The sequence below is a fragment of the Chrysochloris asiatica genome, unplaced genomic scaffold, assembly GCF_000296735.1.
Source record: "Chrysochloris asiatica unplaced genomic scaffold, ChrAsi1.0 scaffold00029, whole genome shotgun sequence".
Taxonomy (NCBI): Eukaryota; Metazoa; Chordata; class Mammalia; order Afrosoricida; family Chrysochloridae; genus Chrysochloris; species Chrysochloris asiatica.
Window position 1 is genome coordinate 11,956,601 of NW_006408547.1, and position 19,483 is coordinate 11,976,083.

General features: G+C 41.4%; 1 protein-coding gene across 1 annotated transcript in view; it reads right to left on the reverse strand.

Annotated features, from left to right (window-relative positions):
* Nucleotides 1-19,192, reverse strand: part of EFNB2 (ephrin-B2) — a 57,399-nt gene extending 38,207 nt beyond the window's left edge. Inside the window, exon 1 of the mRNA XM_006846678.1 lies at nt 19,053-19,192. Coding sequence (XP_006846741.1) covers nt 19,053-19,174 — 122 coding nt within the window. The 5' untranslated portion in view covers nt 19,175-19,192. The remainder of the gene's footprint in view (nt 1-19,052) is intronic.
* Between the last annotated feature and the right edge of the window lie 291 nt (nt 19,193-19,483).

The following is a 19,483-nucleotide window of genomic DNA, read 5'->3' on the forward strand; positions in this document are numbered from 1 at the left end:
AACAACAACAACAATCTGTGAGTTAGCTGGTATTTCTAGGAATTTGCATCCCGCCTTTAGGAACAGGTTTAGTCTAGCACAGTTGGCTAGAATTATGTAAGAGATTTATCCCCAAGCCAAAGTGTAGGAAGTATTTAAATACAATTTGAATTTATTTTATTTTTTTACAGAAAAAACAGTTCCCTTCCACCCCCCTAAAAAACCTGCTTTTATTTTTATTTTAATTAAATGTCAAAGGCTGCAGTGAAGGAGAGAAGCCAGTTTGTAAATGGGTTGGTCTGAAATTCTGAATGAGAAAAGCCCTCTGCAGGCTTGCTGTAATTGGCTGGTCTTTCTAGTGGCAGGCAGACAAATGGATGCATGCAGCTCAGGACAAAGCCCAAACCCTTGACCTCTAGCTCCCCTGTGCCCCGTGGGCTTCAGCTAGGAACCCTGAGATGAGAAGTATTAACACAGAAGCGCAAGAATTATATGTTCACACAGATGCCAGATTTCTTTCAGAAATGCTCTGTGTAATTGGGAATATAAATACTACTGAAGAATGCTTTAAATTCATGATGATGCCAATTTGATGGCACATTTCATAAACAGGCAGGATACTCAGCCTTGCATTATTTCCGTTTAATGCTAGATTGCTGCTACCGCTGCTTAATAAAATAGCCTCTAAATGCCCAAAACAGAAGAGTTTTTGTTATAAAATGAATAAATAAAAGCAGGATCCAAGAAAGACTCAGGCAATATCTACCATAGGAAATACTTGGGGAAAAAAAATTCCTTTTTTTGTGGAAAGCACTTTACTGCCCCCTTTTGCACTTTAACATCAGAACAGGTTTCTACAGATGCTCCCTGGGAAACCAGAGGGTGAGTGGGGTGTTAACTAGAGGGTATTAGGTTCATACAGAATTCGGTTCCCAGATACAGCTGCCTCCAGTAACACTTCATTACCTTAAAACTTCAAGAAACTGCACCACTATCTTCTCATTGGCTTTAACTCTCCAAGAACCAAGGTAGTAATTGGAGGCTTTAATTGACATGTTCTGCTTTAACTCGAATGTGTATGTGTGTTGGAACAATTGCCTGTTTCCACAGCTGTCGGTTCTTTCACACTGTTCTCAAAAACAAATATCATCGGCAACATGAACCTGATTTATTCAAGGAAAAGAAAAGGGGCCTAAAAGCAGCCTATACAATTTGGGACCATTAAAGTGGTACAAATCCAAGAGCTCTGGGGGAGGTGTACTTTTCAAACTTCACACCAATGACAAGCAAAATCTTTTCAAGCACAGGAAAGTTGAGAGGCCCAGAGATTCAAATGCACTGTGAACCTATAGGCCCACAAACCAGTTTAGCAACTCATCAAGGTGAGGTCTGACAGTATTTGTGCCTCTACTTCCATAGCCAGACCTTAGAAAAAGCAATTAACTACACACCAAAGGAATGGTTTATTTTAAAATTCTCATCTACAGTGACAGAGGTAGAAGGCCCAGTTCTCGGTCCAGTGACCCCAACCTTCCATTTGAGAAAGTCTGTTTGTGCCCTTGTGTATACTTTTATTTAAGCTTAATCCATTTCTCTATGTCATTCTACAAGTTCTGTACAAGTCAAAATAATATTAAATTTCACAGCCCACACTGCTGCACAATTGAATGAAAACTGATTCCTTTTGATGTTAATCTTGGTTTTTTGTTGCTGTTGTTGTTGTTTTTTAAATTTGGGACACTATGCTCAGAACACTGGTGGCTAAAGTAAACTGTATTTTAAAACTCTCAGACACAATATTCTCATAGTTTAAATATTTTTAAGGAAAAAATAACATTAAAACATTTTTTTTTAAATTTGTACCATGGTTTTCACTGTAATAAAACCCTCCATGTCATGGTAGGGGAACATACATAACAGTTGAAGTTGAAAAACGTATCTGTTACGTGTGTATTAAACACCTGTAAGTCTAAGTTAAAACTGTGTGATAAGAGATGGGGGGGAGGGGCAAAGAAGTTGGATTCATGGAAACAGGGTAGAAATAAGGATGCTGACACTTATAAAAAATATAACCAACCTCATTGACAGATGGTAAGTGGGAAATATAAACTGCTGTGCACATTTTCACCCAAAATTATACAATAACCATAATGACTTTATTGTTATTTAGTGCCACTGAGTCATTTCCAATTCATAGCAGCCCTGTATAGGGTTACAAACGAGGGGCTGGTGAGTTTGCAGTTCAAGCTGACTTTATAGTCCAGTGCTTATCCTGCAGCACCACACCAGGACAGAGATAATAATGTTAATAATAATAACTTAGCGTGTGATGTGCAAATATCATTGTTGCCTTTTCTTCTCACAGGACAGTAGAAACTAGTTGAGCTCTGCCATGAAATAATAATTAAATTAAAAAAAAATAAAATAAAATAAACCCACCCACAAAATCTCAACAATGACCTCTAAACAAAAACCACTATCATCCTCAAAATATTCCAAAACAATTCATTCCGTGAATTTCCTAGTTAGGGTTTAAAAATTCCAGCTGGGATGCTCTGGTGTGTAGTGAAGTGTGGAATGATGTCACTAATGCCAAGCGTTGTCATGCTGGCTCCACCACGCCAGCTCCATGGCTGAAACAAGTCTTTCATAACTATCCTCGGAGACAACGAGAGTTTGCAGTCTTCTTTCCCAACTGTAATTTGTTTATACCTGTACAGTCTTGTTCCACACCAGGCTTTTAGCAAGAGTCTATAAAGGAAGGTGGGACACTCCTCATTTATAGATGAGGCACACATACACGCACACACACAAATGCTTTCATACAGAAAGAACTGAAAATGACGTTCCTAGCTGGTGTCTCTGTTGTTTTAGATATGATGTCCCCACCCATTTGCTCATTTATCCGAGGAAGAAAATCAACATACATGAAGACCTATGTAAATCACACAGAGAAAGGCTCAGCATTTAAAAACGCATAGAGACATGGAGTTAAAGGGCATCTTGCTGCTATTGTCGTTAAGTGCCAACTCAGAGCTTCTGAGGAGCAGAAGGTAAGTTTGAACCACCAACGCTGTGGTTAGCAGTCTAGTACTGAACCTACAGCATCACATATGCTAGGGTTTATTTTATATTAGTCGTTTCTTTGCCTCTCACTCCCACCACCTTTTTAAAATTTTATTTCCAAGAATTTTGCTTTTCAGAGGAACCAAATTCACCCATATATTACCAGAATAGAAACATCTCCCCTTTTGTAGGGAAAACCGGCCTGAGTCAGTATTTGTAGAGTAAGCACTGTATACAGCTACCATAAGATAAAGTAGTCAGGGACTCCCACACACCTCCTCTTCAAGTTTCCATCTGAATCCGAGGGCAGAGTCTCTGCAGGATGCCCCCTCCCCCCACCTACTGGAGCAATGCTTTGCATAAAGTGGGTGTACAAAGAGTGTTTGCGTAATTAAAGAAAGAATAAATTAAATAAAGTATAATAAGAGATAAAATCCTTTTCATTTTCTCTAGATGTAAGAAAAAATTCTTCTCCGTGCTGTCAAGCGTAGCCAGTTTAGCAACATAATTGATGTGTGTGTAGTTGCTTTACTACCAGATAAATGGCTGCACTGGAGGAGGGGAGGAACACTGCCGCCTAGGTGCTTCCTTCTTGCTGGGCCCCAGAGGGGTCAGGGATAGGTCTGATGTGGGCGTAAGATAGGGGAGACATTTTTCTGCACCTTTCAGAGGCTTTGAGGCAGTCTAGAGAATAGGAAAAGAAAAGAGGGTACTTCTATAAACCAGCCAGGTCTGTACTGCCAACACTCAAAAGAAAAAGGAGTAATATCTGACTCAGTTACTGACTTCCCTAAAGATAATGCCAAAAAGTTTGAAAAAGCTCCGAACTGTACCACACTGTAACTAGATCATATATGTGCATACATACATACATATATACATACATACATATATATACATACATACACACACACACACACACACACTCACATACCAGGAGACTTCAAACCATTTATGGAAGAATTCCATTATCTTTTAATTCCATTTTTTTCCATGAATTTTTAAAGTCCTCTCATATATACATGTATTATTGTTGTGGTAAGTGCTGTTGAGTTGGTTCTGACTCATAGAGACCCTGTACAGGGTTTCTGAGGAGCGGCTAGTAGACCTGAACTGCAGACTTTTGTGGTTTTGCAGTCCAGTGCTTATGCTACAGCAGTCATAACCGGCGGACTTTAACAACACTCAAATGCATACATATATATGTATCCACACACACATTTCCTGCTCCCTCACCATATGTCACGGAATTACCTTGACCAGAAACCAAAATGACACCACAGGCTAAACATTATAAAGTTATTCAAACAAGCTGCTGCTGAACTAGACTGGACTTCACTGGACATGAAAAAGCGAAGAGGATTCACTGTGTCCCAGAAATGTAAAAGGAATCAAGATATGGTTGTTACAGTCCCACAGCTGCTTGGTGTCTAGGTAAACAGATGATTAGCACTAGTGAAAATACAAACTTAAGGTGCACCACACCCTGGAGTCCCATATGAAGAGCTGGATGGCCCTGTAAGAAGACAGTAGGCCCACCAAGTACTCGCCACATAGCTTCCTTAAACAAACTGCTCCAAACTTGCAGAACATCAAAAGCCAGATGGGCTGTACTGAATGAATTCACAGGCAAAAAGCCAGAATCCCAGTTTGCTGTAGAAATAGGTCTGGACTTGATTTGAGTCTTCTCAGCTCTGACAAGCTGGAAGCTGGCACAGATCCCAAAATCCAAAATAAAATGGCATTTAATTGTGACTAGACTCTAAAAAAGATGTCATACTATCTACTTTGCTTGACACACTCTCAGTATTCAACCAAATGTTACCTCAAAATCTAACCTATTTCTAGCAACAAGAAACAGGTTTTAATTTTTTAAAGGAAAATGTTAATAGTTGAAGATAAAATACTCAATAAATGTATTAATATTACATGCTGTAATATCTATCTAATTATACTCTAAATAGGCTAATAATTATTCTGTTTCCATTGGGCACAGCCTGCTACGTCAAAGATTCAAAGGATCCATTTAGAATTGGATGTCTATCATAATACTAATAAACAGGCCTGTGAATCAAAATAATCAACTAAAGAATCATATCCAAAACTTTTTCCTTATCCACCTTATATGTATTGCTTTAAAGTGTTAAAGAGCAAAGATATCAGTTTGAGGACTAAGGTGCATCTGACACTTGACATAGCATTTTCAATCGCCTCACATGCATGTGAAAGTTGGACAAGGAATAAGGAAGACCACAAAAGAATGAATGCATTTGAATTAAGTGTTGGAGAAGAATATTAAAAGCATCAGAGACGACAGAAGAACAAAAAAAAAAATCTGTGTTGGAAAAAGTACAGCAAAAGGTTCCTTAGAAGAGAGAATAGTGAGACTTTGTCTCTCATATTTTAGGCATATTATTGGGAGGAGCCAGTCCCAGGAGAGGAACATCATACTTGGTAAAGTGGAGAGTCAGCCAAAAAGAGGAAGACAACCAACGGGACAGACTGTCATCGAGGCAGCAACAATGGGCTCAAATGTGACAGTAATTGTGAGGCTGAAGCAGGACCTGGCAGTATTTCATTCTGTTGTGCACAGGGTCACATGAATCATAACTGACTCGACAGCACCTCACAACAACAACGTATTTCTTTGAACAAGAACCTGTTTAATTTAACATAACAACAATTGTGAGGATGATGCAAGATAGGGTTGTGCTTCGTTCTATAGTACATAGGGTTGCTATGAGTCAGAAACCATTCTCCAGCACCTAACAATTACTCCACAGAACACCATAAGAAAGGAGAGAGGGAGATCAGTTAAGCGCAGGTGACTTTAAAATCAGAACATAACAAACAACAACTCATTGACGTCAAGTTCGTTCTAGCTCAGATTAACCCTGCAGGACAAGAGTAGAACTGTTCCATAGGATTTCCTCCGAGTCCTGGTGTGGGTTAATATGCTGAACTGCACAGTTGGTTTGGAATGGCAAGGCCGGCAGTTCAAGCTCACCAGCTGCTCCTTGGAAACGCTATGTAGGGTCGCTATGGGTCAGAACCGACTCAATAGCACTTAATAACAGCAACAACATGGCACTGTAGAATAAGCACTGGACTGCTCACCACAAGATGAGCAGTTCAGATTCGCCAGATACTTCTTGGAAACCGTATACGAGGTCACTATGAGTTGAAGCTGACTTGACAACACTCAACAATAATAATCTTTATGGAAATAAAACTGTCACATGGTTCTCTCACCCGAGCAGCTGCTGGGAGAAAAACAACCCACCTTTCAGTTAGCAGTTACATGCTGCTTTATCACTGTGCCACAGGGCTTCCAGAACCAGAACACCTAGGTTCAAATCCAGGATGCTACCAGCTTAGTGACCGTGTGCAACTTAATTAAACAATTTGTGCCTCTGTGTCTCCCAGCAGCCTTATGGGGATAATAAAACGACCTGATTTATAAGGTTATTAGGAAGATTTCATGAATCCATATTTGTATAGCACTTAGAACAGCTGGCACAACTACTGCTAAATAAGATGTCCACCAGGTCAGTTGGTTTCTAAATAAGAAATATAATATACCTATATTGTTTATCCTGAGAGGTTGGATTTGTGAATTCAATCAATAATCCAATCTCCTATTTTACCTTGGACTCACATATATGAGTACAAAGCGGATTTAGATATAGTCCATACTTTCAGTTCATACTGTAATGGGACATCCAGAGTTATAATTGTTAAAATGAAAACAGCCATTATAGAAGCAAAGGAGTTAAAGTGAGATTTTTTAAAACCTAGACCATATATAGCAGATAAGGCGTGCATCAAATCTTAAAGAATGAGTATGTTTGGGAGGTAAACAAGATAAAATACAACAGCAGAGAATTTATAAGGTGCAAGTGTCCTGTTATAATCTTTACTGACAGAGAATTTTCATTAAGTCTGTATATATATACGTGGAAGGCAAATAGAACCTTAGCTAGGTGTACAGAGAAATTCAATTAATCTTTATTAATAACCTTAACCCTATGAGTCGGAATCAACTCAATGGCACCTAATAAAACAACAAAATAATAGCTGACACTTACTAATTCTTTGTACCAGGCAGAGAAGTAAATTGTTCCAACGTATTTAATCTTGATCCCATTCTATTCTTATTTGTTTGTTGTTGTTGTTAGGTGCGGTTGAGTTGGTTCCAACTCAGGGACCCATGCACAACAGAATGAAGCACTGTTCAGTCCCGCCCTGGCTTCAAAATTGTTATGTTTGAAGCCAGTTGTTGTTGGTGGTGGTTATGTGCCGTGAAGTCAGTTCCGACTCATAGCGACCCTGTACAGGGTTTCCGAGGCTGTAAATCTTTACAGGAGCAGAAGGTCTCATCTTTCTCCTGCGGAACGGCTGGTAGTTTCGAACTGCTGACCTTGCGGTTTGCAGCCCGATTTGTAACCACTATGTCACACTGCTATATTATTGTCTCTATATTAGAGATGGGACAATTCAAAGACAACAGAGAATATCAATCCCAAAATTAGTTAATAAATGGCTAGTTAATTAGTTAATAAATAGCTCATCCTCAAGTCCTAGTGTGGAGGTGTGGATTAATGTGCTGGACTGCAAAGTCAGTTTGAACCACAAGGTTGGCAGTTTAAGCTCATCAGCTGCTACTGGGAAACCCCTATACACAGTCACTATGGATGGGAACCGAGTCAACGACAAAACACATACTAACAGTCACATAGCAAAACCTGTGCTCTTAACTACACCAGGATAGGAATCCTGGTATGGTGTGTAGGATAAGCACTGGACTTCAAACCACAAGATCAGCAGCTCAAATCCACCATCTGCTACACAGAAACCCTATACAGGGTCACTACGAGTCAGAATCAACTCAAGGCATCTAACACTACCACCATGCCAGGACAGCACAGTCAGATATATGAAAGAATGTAGCAAGTTTATAGATGTCCACTTCATTGACACATACTACATTTCACTGATATATTACTTTGACTTGCTTAATCAAAAAATTTCAGACAGTCACTGTGCTTAAAATATCTATCATCTTTTTGTCAAGAGCTAAGTTTCTGTTCCTCTGGGGTGCTTTCTTGACCACTACCCTCCCCCCTCCAAGATGCACACCATTCCCTCCTCTGCACTCCTCCTGTTTCACATGCCATGGCACTGAAGATGTGCTTCACTCCAGCGGACGGTTCCCGCTAGTACGTCTCCTGAGCACAGTCACTAGTAACTGGCCTAGAAGCAGTAAATGCTGGGGGCCAAAGAAAGCAATGAAGCATCCGCTATCAAAAGGGTCCTTTAAAAGGAGTCCTCATGTGGTGCGGTAAGATAAACACTGGACTGCTAACTGCAAGGTCTATAGTTCAAACCCACCAGCTGCTTCATGGGAGAAAGATGAGACTTTCTGCTCAGAAACCCTATACAGGGTTGCTATGAGTCAGAACCAACAAGATGGCAGCAAATGAAAAAGATCCTTTACAGAGCCTGTTAAGCACTGGACTGCTAAGCTCAGAACTGACTGTTCAAACTCACCAACCGCTCCACAGGAGAAAGATGACGTTGTCTGCTCCCTTAAAGGTGTCCCATCTCACAAATGCTATGGAGTTTTACTGTTCTGTAAGAGGATCAGAATCAAATGGATGGCAGTAGATTTGGTTTGGTCTCGGAAAGATCCTTTGTATCAAAAAAGGTAGTAATGGCAAGAATATGGGAAGGGAACCATAAGTTAAGTCCCATAGACTTCTTCAAAGACATGTAACATGTATGAGAATCAAATGTTGAGTAGTTTTCAAGAAAAAAACTAATCTGAGGCAATGGTCCTCACACTGTGTTAACCAGAAACATCAGCAACAGGATCTCCATGGAGCTCACTGCTGTTGTTAAGTGCCTTTGAGTCGGGTCCAACTCATAGGGTTTGCGAGGAGCAACTGGTGAGCTTGAACCGCTGACCTTGTGGTTCAAACCGACCTTGCAGTCTTGACACACCCACACCAGGAGCTCATTAGAAATGCCAATTCTCAAGTCCCACCCTAGAGCTCAGGAATCAAAACTCTGGGGGTGGGGCCCAGGAATTTACCTTTTTAAATAAGCCCTCCAGGTGACTCTGATGCCCTCAAGTTAGGTGTCCTTGTGTGGTGATGTCAGATAAACACCTGACCTCAAAGTCAGTGTGACCCCCAAGGTTGGCAGTTTAAATCCATCAGCTGCTTCTTGGAAACTCTATACAGGGTCACTATGAGTCAAACTGACGGACAGTACCTAACAACAACATACACAAAGAATATTTCCCTTCCTTTTAGTGATTTGTTGTTATTATGTGCCATGGAGTCAGTTTCGACTCACAGCGACCCTGCACAGGGTTTCTGAGGCTGTAAATCTTTATGGGAGCAGAAAGCCTCATCTTTCTCCGGCGGAACAGCTGGTAGTTTAGAACTGCTCACCTTAAGGTTCGCAGCCAGATTCGTAACCACTATGCTACCAGAGTTCCTTTTAGGGATATGAGAGTAATAAAAAGGGATTAAGGCTTGCAAATGAATCATGGTGGTTGTTGTTGTGAAGTGCCATCGAGTCGGTTCTGACCCATAGCGACCTTGTATAGGGTTTCCGAGGAGCAGCTGGTGAGCTCGAACTGCCAACCTTGCGGTTCAAATGGCTTTGCAGTCTGGGGCATTAACCCACAGTGCTACACAGTAAAATGTTCTTTCTATACTCAAGTCTCTAACTACAAAGTGCTTTGTGATTAAAGAGGAAGGATTTAGAGAAATTAAAGTTCATCTACATTAAAAAGAGAGTCTTGATGTGGTTCTGTAGGATAAGCAATAGGCTGCTAACCACAAGGTCAGCTGTTCAAACCCACCAGCTGCTCCTCTGAAACCTTATACAGGCTCTCTCTGGGTCAGAACCAACTCAGTGGCACTTCACATAAGAAAGAGAAAGGAGTTCACGTACAGAAATGGTAAACTTTATTGAATAGTCCCTTACTATGATTACTTTTCCCACCAAAAAAAGGTGTATTCAAGGCCTGTAAGAACGTATTTGTGCCTGAAGTGTACAGGTCTGGTAGTTAAGTGACAAATAACTACCAGATAATTTTCTAAGTTGTTCGACAGTCAGATACATTCTGAGCTGGCCTTGAACACAATTCTCCTACCCTGCTTACCCATTAGGCAAATCTGATTCAGGACAAATGATTTCAGGCCACAGTAAGCAGGTGGCTGGTGGAAAGAGGAAGAAATGATCCAATTATGAAGCAGTTTCTCAACTACGAGACAAGAAACTGTAAGAGATTATTTTTAAAAACATTCTGGCTCTGGAGGCCAGAGAGTCTATGCTATGCACAAAGATTAGGGAACTACTTTGTAGGGACTGTGGACTGGGCAACCACGAGAGTAGGCAGGCAATAAGGAGTTGCACCCAAACCACACACACACCTAACCAAGTAAGCTAAAGGTTTTGAATGATTTCTAATCACTTTCCTGCAACGCAAACACACGGGCACTATGGGTTTCAAACACTTGGGCAGCACTCCTATCTAGACTGGTTGCACAGGATGGCAAATATGAGATACACAAATGAAAGCTTTAGGGTCAATAGGACTTGCAACTAGTACACATCACAAGAGCACTACAAATACTGGACTTAAAATTGGATGTAAAGAATTCAAATCAAACCTACTGGATTTTAAAAAGGGCTACATATGGGAACTGAAAAAAATGCAGAGTACTGAAAAATCAGTGTTCAGTCTTCAAAGTACAGCAGAACACCAACTGTTCATTCATGGCAGTGGGGTCCCCGGATGTGGCTTCACCCACTGTAGTAGTAACTGCAGATGACTTCCACTTTGCCATTACCAGAGGATAGAGACTCCTTAGTAATGCTTAGTAGCAATTTTTATTATAGAATACTATGTGATAAATATGTCATTGCAAATTGCTGAAGTGAAATATTTCTTAGGTTATATGAATGTTCACACAAAAAAATTGTTTATAAAATCTTTCCACATCAAATGATACTACTATTAGTTTACTACATATTAGTAACTGAGCAGAAGCCTTTTTTGATTTTTCTCCTTTTCCTTTAACTTTGGACTCCTGGTGTGGTGCTTGCTGCAGGATCAGCACTTGACTACAAACCATAAGGCCAGCAGTTCAAACCCACCAGCTGCTCCTTAGAAACCTTATACAGGGTAGCTGAGTTGGAAGCGACTCCACAGCGCTTAATTCCTACTTCAAAAGTTACTTATATAGGTTCATAAATACAAATCACCACAGTATTATGACTAAATCCCCAAATCTGATAAAATCAGTAACCATAAAACAGCAACTCATTTCAGTTTGTAGTGTGTGCAGATGAAACCACATGATTTGAAGCATTCTTGTAATTGGGTAATAATGATAGTTCTAACCAGAGTGCATTAAAAGGTTCAAAAAAATGAAGGAGAGGAGAGTTTGAGTCTTGTAGGTATGCTGATGCTTGTAAACTTGGACTTACCAAAAATGGTTTTGCTGTAATAACAAACTACAGGAATATTTGTATATGAAACAAACTGCTGCTGAAACAAGGCACAAAAATTTTAGTCATTTTGATGTCATCCCATCTGACAGTGTCACCCTCCTCCGTGGCCAGCATCCTGACACCCTCTCAGTACCCACCAATGAGAAGTTGGAAAGTTTACCCCTTCAGGCTTTAGAGAACGGAAACTACTGCCAATGTTCCTTCATTTCGTTTAGAGAATCACTAAGGTAGGGCAGAAACAACTTGGTTTTTTTCAGTACATCTTTCTCCAAAGGGTTTTTTGTCGTTGTTTTTCTAAATCAGCAAGTACGCATTTACCAACCACAAAATATTTTGTGAACTCAAAGCACGTATTTGGATTTATACATCAAAAGGAAAATATTTTAATAGCGTAGAGCCACCGCTGATTCTTTGCCGGAACAACAGAAATAGGTCCACCTGGCATTCAGTGTGCACGGAAAACATTTCAAAATGGGCCCCCCCTTACTCCTTTCACTGGCGTGTTTGGCCCACCATCCTTACCTATAATCCTTTATAAGATATGAACACAGGTAGACCAGAAAGCTGAACGAGGACTTTGGATAGTAAACAAATGGCATGGATTTCTAGCATCATTTCTTTAATCACTTTAACCCTAGTTCTCATAGAAAGCTGGAGGCCAGGGCAATTCAGCTTCGCCTTTTGTCATTTGCCTGCCATAAATATGCACCAGTCTGCATTTGAAAAGCTGAAGGAGGCCTCAAGCTTGCTGGACATTTATCATGCTCTGTTCCCTGTTAACAAGCAAATACTTTAGTTGAATAGGCCATTAGTAATCATTGTCAAATGTAGAATGCAAGGTGCTTGGATGTGACCAGCTTGTAAATTAGGGGTTGTCCCTTTTCTCTGATGAATCTAGACAAATGAAATGGATCTTTTGATATAGATTACTGAATTAAGTTAGGAGAGAAGGTAAATGTCTCAGACACTGGGTACAGCATGTCAATGTGTAAAAATTCTGAAATGTTTGTAACCTATAAAACACTTAGAAAATGTGGAAGTCTATAAAGTCCCCATGTTGGGGTAAAGAATTCCCCTTTGTCAAACACACCCAAGACCCACTCCATCAAGAAAGACACAGTGTTTGTGGGCTTCTGGATTTTCAACGTCTTGTTCAGACTCCCTCAAAGAAATGCTGAGACTTTTCTGCAACAGTAAATAAGAGGCAATAAACCAAATATTTCCTTTCTGGCTTGATCAACTGCGGATGTAATGCTGTATGTAACCCAATCACAGATTCAATGGATTACTTTGTTTAATGACTAAAATGAAACATAAAAACAAAAGAGTCCAGCTTATGTACAAGGCTGTTTCTGGATAGAGGGCAATCAGACACAACAGCATGGTGAATTTTTTTTTTTTTTTTGAAACTTTCAGAGCTGTGGAGCACGAACACTTTTATGATCCCATCATCTTCATATTGAATCCAAGGGGTAAGACAAGACGTTTAAAAGTCGACTTATCATCTCGATTAAGCCCAATGGTTTGGGCCAATTCGATTACTACTTTATTTGAATAAAATGAAATCTCTCCCTTTATTGACTTTATTTTTCCAGGATGGGAAAGACAAAACGCACAGAAGAGTCATCTGACCGGAGGAGAGGGACAATGTGTAATGTTTATCTTTGCTTCTCCCTTGCAGGGTGAGATGGAGCTGGGTCTGAAGGATGGCTGAAATCAAAAGGTCTCTGTTTTCTTTTCAGATAACCCCAGCCCTACCTACCCCTCTGGTTTCTGTTCCTTCCCAGCATGTCCCTGCCTGAAGCCCAAAGAGATGAAGGCAAGGACCGCCAAGGGCAGTTAATCCTACAGAATGGCTGCCGCTGTTAGGGCAGGAGTTAAAAAGGAAAATCTTCCAGGCCCTCCCTAACAACTGCAGTGATCTGAAGTTTTAATCAGACCCAATCTCAATATATTAAAAAAGGCAGTCAATGAAATCTACCTTTGCCATATTATCCACCACCAATGAGCAAGAACTGGGCAACTTTTCTTTACTGTTTTAACCATCCCAGGCCACAAGTAAGCCTTTCATACTTTGTAATCCTAGCTTCCAAGTCTGTGTGGTTCTCACATAATACCCAACAGCCTGGAGCAAGGGCCTCCATTCCTACACCCTTTTCAGAGACGTGTCATTTCTAACATCAAGCTAATCTATATGTTGCCATGGCTTCACTCTTTATCTGCCTTTACATCTTATGAACTGCATGGATTTACCACATTATTTTTATCTGAAAGACAGAAAATGGTGGTTTTATTGCCATACAATCAGATTACTGCTGCTCGTTTCTCTATGCCTTTTTACCATACTTCAATCAAAAGGGATCAGTTTCTTTATACTCTGCCCTTGATTTACATTACATCTGTAAAGACCTAGTCTGCGTTGTAATCCCCTTATTAACTATGACCAGGGTTGATTTGCCTAAAAATAAAAGCAAATTGTGTCAGACCCTTTCACTTTGTTTTTGATTCGGAACTACAAAATGGATTACTATAGAAATCTTCAGAGTTCACACGGCCAGTATAGTACTGAATTTAAAATGAGAATTAAACAAGTTAAACAGGAGAGCCATGTCAGTGGTTTACGTTTTCCATCATGGGAGAAGGGTTGAATTGCTTATGTCTTTGTATTCTTTGGCTTTATGCAGACAATGAAGCCACAGGAGTTTTTCCAAGCTGTTCGAACTGTCCCATTTGCTATCCTTCCTTCTTTGCTTTTCTTATGTTCTTCCCTTAACCCCATTCTAATTCTCCCCCCTGGAGAAGGGGGGAGCTCTTCCCTGAAAGAGCTAATTCCTGACTAGAAGCTTATAGTTCTATGGGTCCTGCATATTTTAATCAAAATATTTTAAACAGTTGAACACTCCTATTTAAGGCTCGACTCTGCTACACAAAGGGTGAGCTCATAAGCAAATCTATGTAGATGTATGATAAGTGATCTGAATAAGAGGGTCTTTATGTCAGCAGCAAAGGCAGCCAGAGATTAGGCAGACAGGAGGACCATTTTAATTGCTATTTTTCTTAGGAGAGTGAGTCTTTTTTCCTAATTTGCAATTAAATATTTTAAAGACTAAAGTTTTCATAAAATGTTAACCACAAATCTTTCCCTTAAAAAAAAAAAAAAAGATGTGATGAGGGGCCACCTTCTATATTCCCTTGTCGCCGTCACTCCCATTTCTATGACCTTAAATCGTTTCCCATTAGGTGGATGCATTCTGAAATGTCGCTCTAAGTTACGAGTCATACTAGAGCTCTTGTGAGCTACCTGAAGTGTAGGGTCAAGTAAAGGGATTGAGTTGCTGCCACTGTAATGCCCCCCTCTGAAGGTACTTGTCACACTGATCCAGCAACCAGAGGATGGGCCTTATTAAAGTTTACAGATAAGAGGTTTTACAATAATTACTATAAATAATATACCAATTATTTTTCAGTTGACTCTGCTTTGGAGAAGGCCTTCTAACATGTCAGCTAGTCTGGGGCCTGTTGCTAATTCACCTGTCTTCATACTTGAGCCTAGGAGTCAGGCACATTTAGGAATGCTGGACTCATTTGCATTTCTTTGCATCAGTACCACAAGTGTCAACAGCTATGCTTTGTGAAAGATTTAGAACCAAGTGCTTAACAAATCATCTTAACCTCCAGCTCCTGTTTCTGAGGCTTGAAGTTGTAATGGTTGAGGTTTAAACGTGCAGTCCCTAGGCACAAGGTTCCCCAATAAATTCTTGTCTTAAAAGAAGGCTACCAAGCATACTGAGCCATATCGCTTTAGCTCCCTCTTTGTGCTCTTCCTGGCTCAGTTGTCCTATGGAACAACGACAGTCCATTACCTACAGTTTATCATCCTGACAAAATGTTAAGGGATGTGGGTGTGAAAGCGCTAACAATTCCACCCCTGGTGCTTTGTTCTCTCTTCTCTCTATATTAAAACCGACAAGATTAACCCAAACGCAAACTGTGGAGCATAGTTCAAGGGGCTATTCAATCAGTGGTGAATGTGCATTTGTTTACCTACAAAAATAAGAATTTCAGACACAATGGAAGGCAGGCTGGCTTATATGTGTTATTGAATAGGCTGTTTAAACAAGACTATCCATTGTAGTTTATTTTATCAATCTCTGACAGGTCCGTATTTATTCAGTGCCTGACTGTTGGGGAGCCCATGTTTTATATCTGGATAATATTCAGCCATCCTTTTGTATCACCCCAGTCAATCAATACCAGGAATTCAGCATTGTGTAGGGGAAATTACATAGGAAAAGAAAAATGCTTTGGTAACTAACTTGTATGTGATGTATATAGAATAGCAACCTTTAGATATAAAAAATTAATGCCTGACTGAAATGTTCCACAAAGTCAGTGTAATTCATTACAGGATACCATCTCACTACATGTTTGCACACTAATTAGTGAAATTAATGCAAAAATATTTTGTTTGGGCTTTAAAAGACATCATGATTAGAGAAAAAAAAAAAAAAACTACAAAAAACTGTTCTATTGAAATGTTAGAGACAGAAGTCAGGTCTTGCTATTCTGACCTGAATTTATTTAAAAAAAAAGAAAGAAAGAAAGAATAGGAAGAAACTTTACTCATCTGAAGGGGTACAACTGCCCCAACTCTCCCAGACTCTACTGATATGTGAATAACCTGGCTAGGCGGTCAGTGTTTCAGTATATAAGACTTCTATGATTAATCCATAAACTCTCAGGGATGGAGGCCAGCCGGCATATAGTGTGATTACAGTAGTTACGGAGATGGTGAATTTAAAAACGATTTTCTGAACCCGGTATTCAAACAGCTGCTGCATGCTCCCTATGTCAACCACCTGCTAAAAAAAGCTGACCTCCAAATGAAACAAATCTAATTACTGATGGCTGTTTCACCACAAATGAATTGTTCCATAGTTCATACGAACTGACATGAAACTTCAAGGCATTTGCTTACCTTCCTGCAACATCATATTTACGGATGGAAACTTTTCTCTGGACATAAATATAAAACATACACAAATTGCTCCAGGGGTTTTAATCATTACCAAACTTAGAGAAGGGCTTTCTGATACCATCCCTCCAGAAAGAAATAGTCATCATTTCTCAGGCTAGCATTCATTCAGCTGCATACTTTATAAAATAAACCTTTGCCAGACGCAAACTATTCAGAGACCTCCGGGCAAGTCATGATAGTGAGAATGTTTAAAGAAATTCTTCTCTTGAGTACTGGCTGAATCAGTGGTGCAGAGAGAAGCGACTTGCTCCAACATACAGGCCTATATACATCTCTGGCCACAGAAGAGGAGAGGGGAAAAAGAAAGAAAATAACTGATTTTAATTATCAGTTTTCATTCAGCCCCTCAAGAAAAAAATTACAAAAAGAACGCTTTCGAACCAGTAGGTTTGAAGTAAATGAATATTGGTCTACCTTTCTTTCCCAAGAAGGTATTCCTAATTCTCCTCCTAGAAATCCAGACTGTATTTAATAATAATGCACTAGTTAATCGCTAAAAGGGCTAAGGACGATTTCTTTAAATTCGTTTTAAATGTAACTATTAAATCTTGATAAGAAACACACACACAACAAAAAATAAACCAGCATCCAGAGAAAGCCCCATCAGTGAAAGTGAAAAGTAGAACATCCTCAAAAGGGGGCGGGGGAGGGCTGGCGCTGCGAACATTGCGCTTGTAAGAGTGACCTCTATAGGAAAACGGAGAGCACTGGAATGGGCCTCGCTGCTGCCGGCTTCCCCTCCTCGTCCTAGCTCGAAGGCCAGTCTCTCCTGGACGCCGCGGGCCAGCTCCAGCGCGCAGGTCTGAGGGCCCCCGCGTTCTCAGGCCTCACTAGAGGTCTCACAACTCTACTATCGGCTTACTTAGCTCTCTTAGCAAACGCAGCATCTGGTTTTTAAAAAAAACCCATATAAGGGTTACATTAAGTAATTTATAAATATGAATAGTGTTTTAAGGTACCATCTGAGGCATCGTCCGAAAATCTGTTTAATCCGGTTTATAATCGTGACTTTTCTTGCCGTTTTAATTGGGAATCTTTGACTAGTATTTTGTTGAATTTAAAATTTACCACTTTAAAAAACAGTGGATAAAACTCCTTAATTAGGATGTGGTTTGAGTTCTTCACCTCTTGATTCCCAAATCCAAGCTCAACTTCAGCCAAGGCCAATGACTTTGCTTTGAATATGAAATGCTTACTCCTTAAGTAGCCCAGGTCTCTATACATTCGCAAGTTTCCTAAGGCTAGAATTCCATGATTCCGTAAAAGATGTGTTAGGATGTTAACTCCGTATGTATCCAAAAAATAAGATAATATACAATATTAAATGCATAGATGTTTAATAACGAGTATGATCATTTATATTTGAGGAATTATAGCATTTTCTAAAATCTACTATCGTTACCCAAACTGAAAGTTACTTTCCATAAGGTCTGCCTTTCTTCTGGTTTTACCGTTTGATAAATAGAAGTCTGACCCCAAAAGATATTCCTGCCCAGTTTCCCCAAACGCTAAGGCTTCAGGAGCAGTGCTTATCCTACGCTTTTGCAGAACGCGCCCTTAAAATCAAGTCGGCTATCCACGAGTTTGGGGTCCTAGATTTATCAAGGAAGGAAGATGCCAACGTGCGGGGGGGTGAGGGGAGGAAGGGACTCTCTGAGCTAAGAAACCTGGGGCACGTCTCCCAGCAGAGTTGACTAAGAAGGGCCAGTAGAGGGTTCTCCACTCGAGTTCTCTCGCGGAATTAGGCGAGCTCCTGGCGCGCCCTGGAGCTGGCGGCGCCACGACTAGACGCGCGGGCTTCCGGGCGCTGCTAGCGCCCGCGGCGCAGAAAAACCAAGAGCTCCCCTTTCCGAGGGTCTTCTCCACCGCCTGGCTCCTAACCACTCTCGCCACAAGCCCTTCGAAGCCCAGGGAGAGCGCGGTTGACTGCGTTTCTCGGAACGGCAACATCCCCGCCTTTCTCGCCAGCCCAGCCCTCCGCTGGAGCCCGTCAGCCCCTCCACTCGGGCCAGGATTCTTTGTGGCCATATTCTTCATCCACGAAAAGAACCGAAAATCAGGTATAGCCATCGGACACCTTCCCGGACGGGAAATCCAATGCGCCCGAGGCTTTTAGCGCCAGGGAGGACGCCCTTTCGGGCCGGCGCTCGTCTAAAGCCAAGCCAAGTGTCTTATCTAGTGAAAAGTGGCAGTGGGAGGGGGGTGGGGTGGTTCGAGGAGCGGACCGAGGCTCAAAAAGAAAAGACCACCCCAGAAATACCCACCAAACACCTTGCTCGGCGGCGCTGCCTCGGATCTGCGCGGCCCGGCGGCTGGTAGGCGCGTCCGAGCCTCTCCTCCCTCCCACTGGACGCGGCGCAGCGGACCCAGGGCCGGGAGTCGAGGGGACGGTTGGAGACGCGGGCGGGGTTTGGGGAGAATCGCGGGCGCAACTTACTTGGAGTTAGAGGAATTCCAATAGATAGGTTCTAAAACTATCGATCGGGAAATCGCAGTTCTGCATAAAACCATCAAAACTCCCCAGCAGTACTTCCACACGGAGTCCCTCCTCACGGCCATGGCCACACCACTCCCAGCTCCGCGTGACCTCCAAACCTCGGAGGGGCGATGCGTGGGCTCGGTATTCCCAATCCGCCCGTGCAAAAAAATTAATAATAATAAAAATTAAAAGGCAGCAAGAACGCAAGACCCCGTGAATCCGGAACCACGAAGGGCACAATCGGCGCACCAAGCCTGCTTCCAGCGGCTCAGAGTCCTCGGGACGCGCTTGCTCTCCGGGGATTTTTCAGGGCGCGAGACTGGAGCCAAGGCTCTGTGCGCGGCGTCGCGGCGGGCTCGGGGCTCCGGGTCGCCGCGCCGAACGCCACT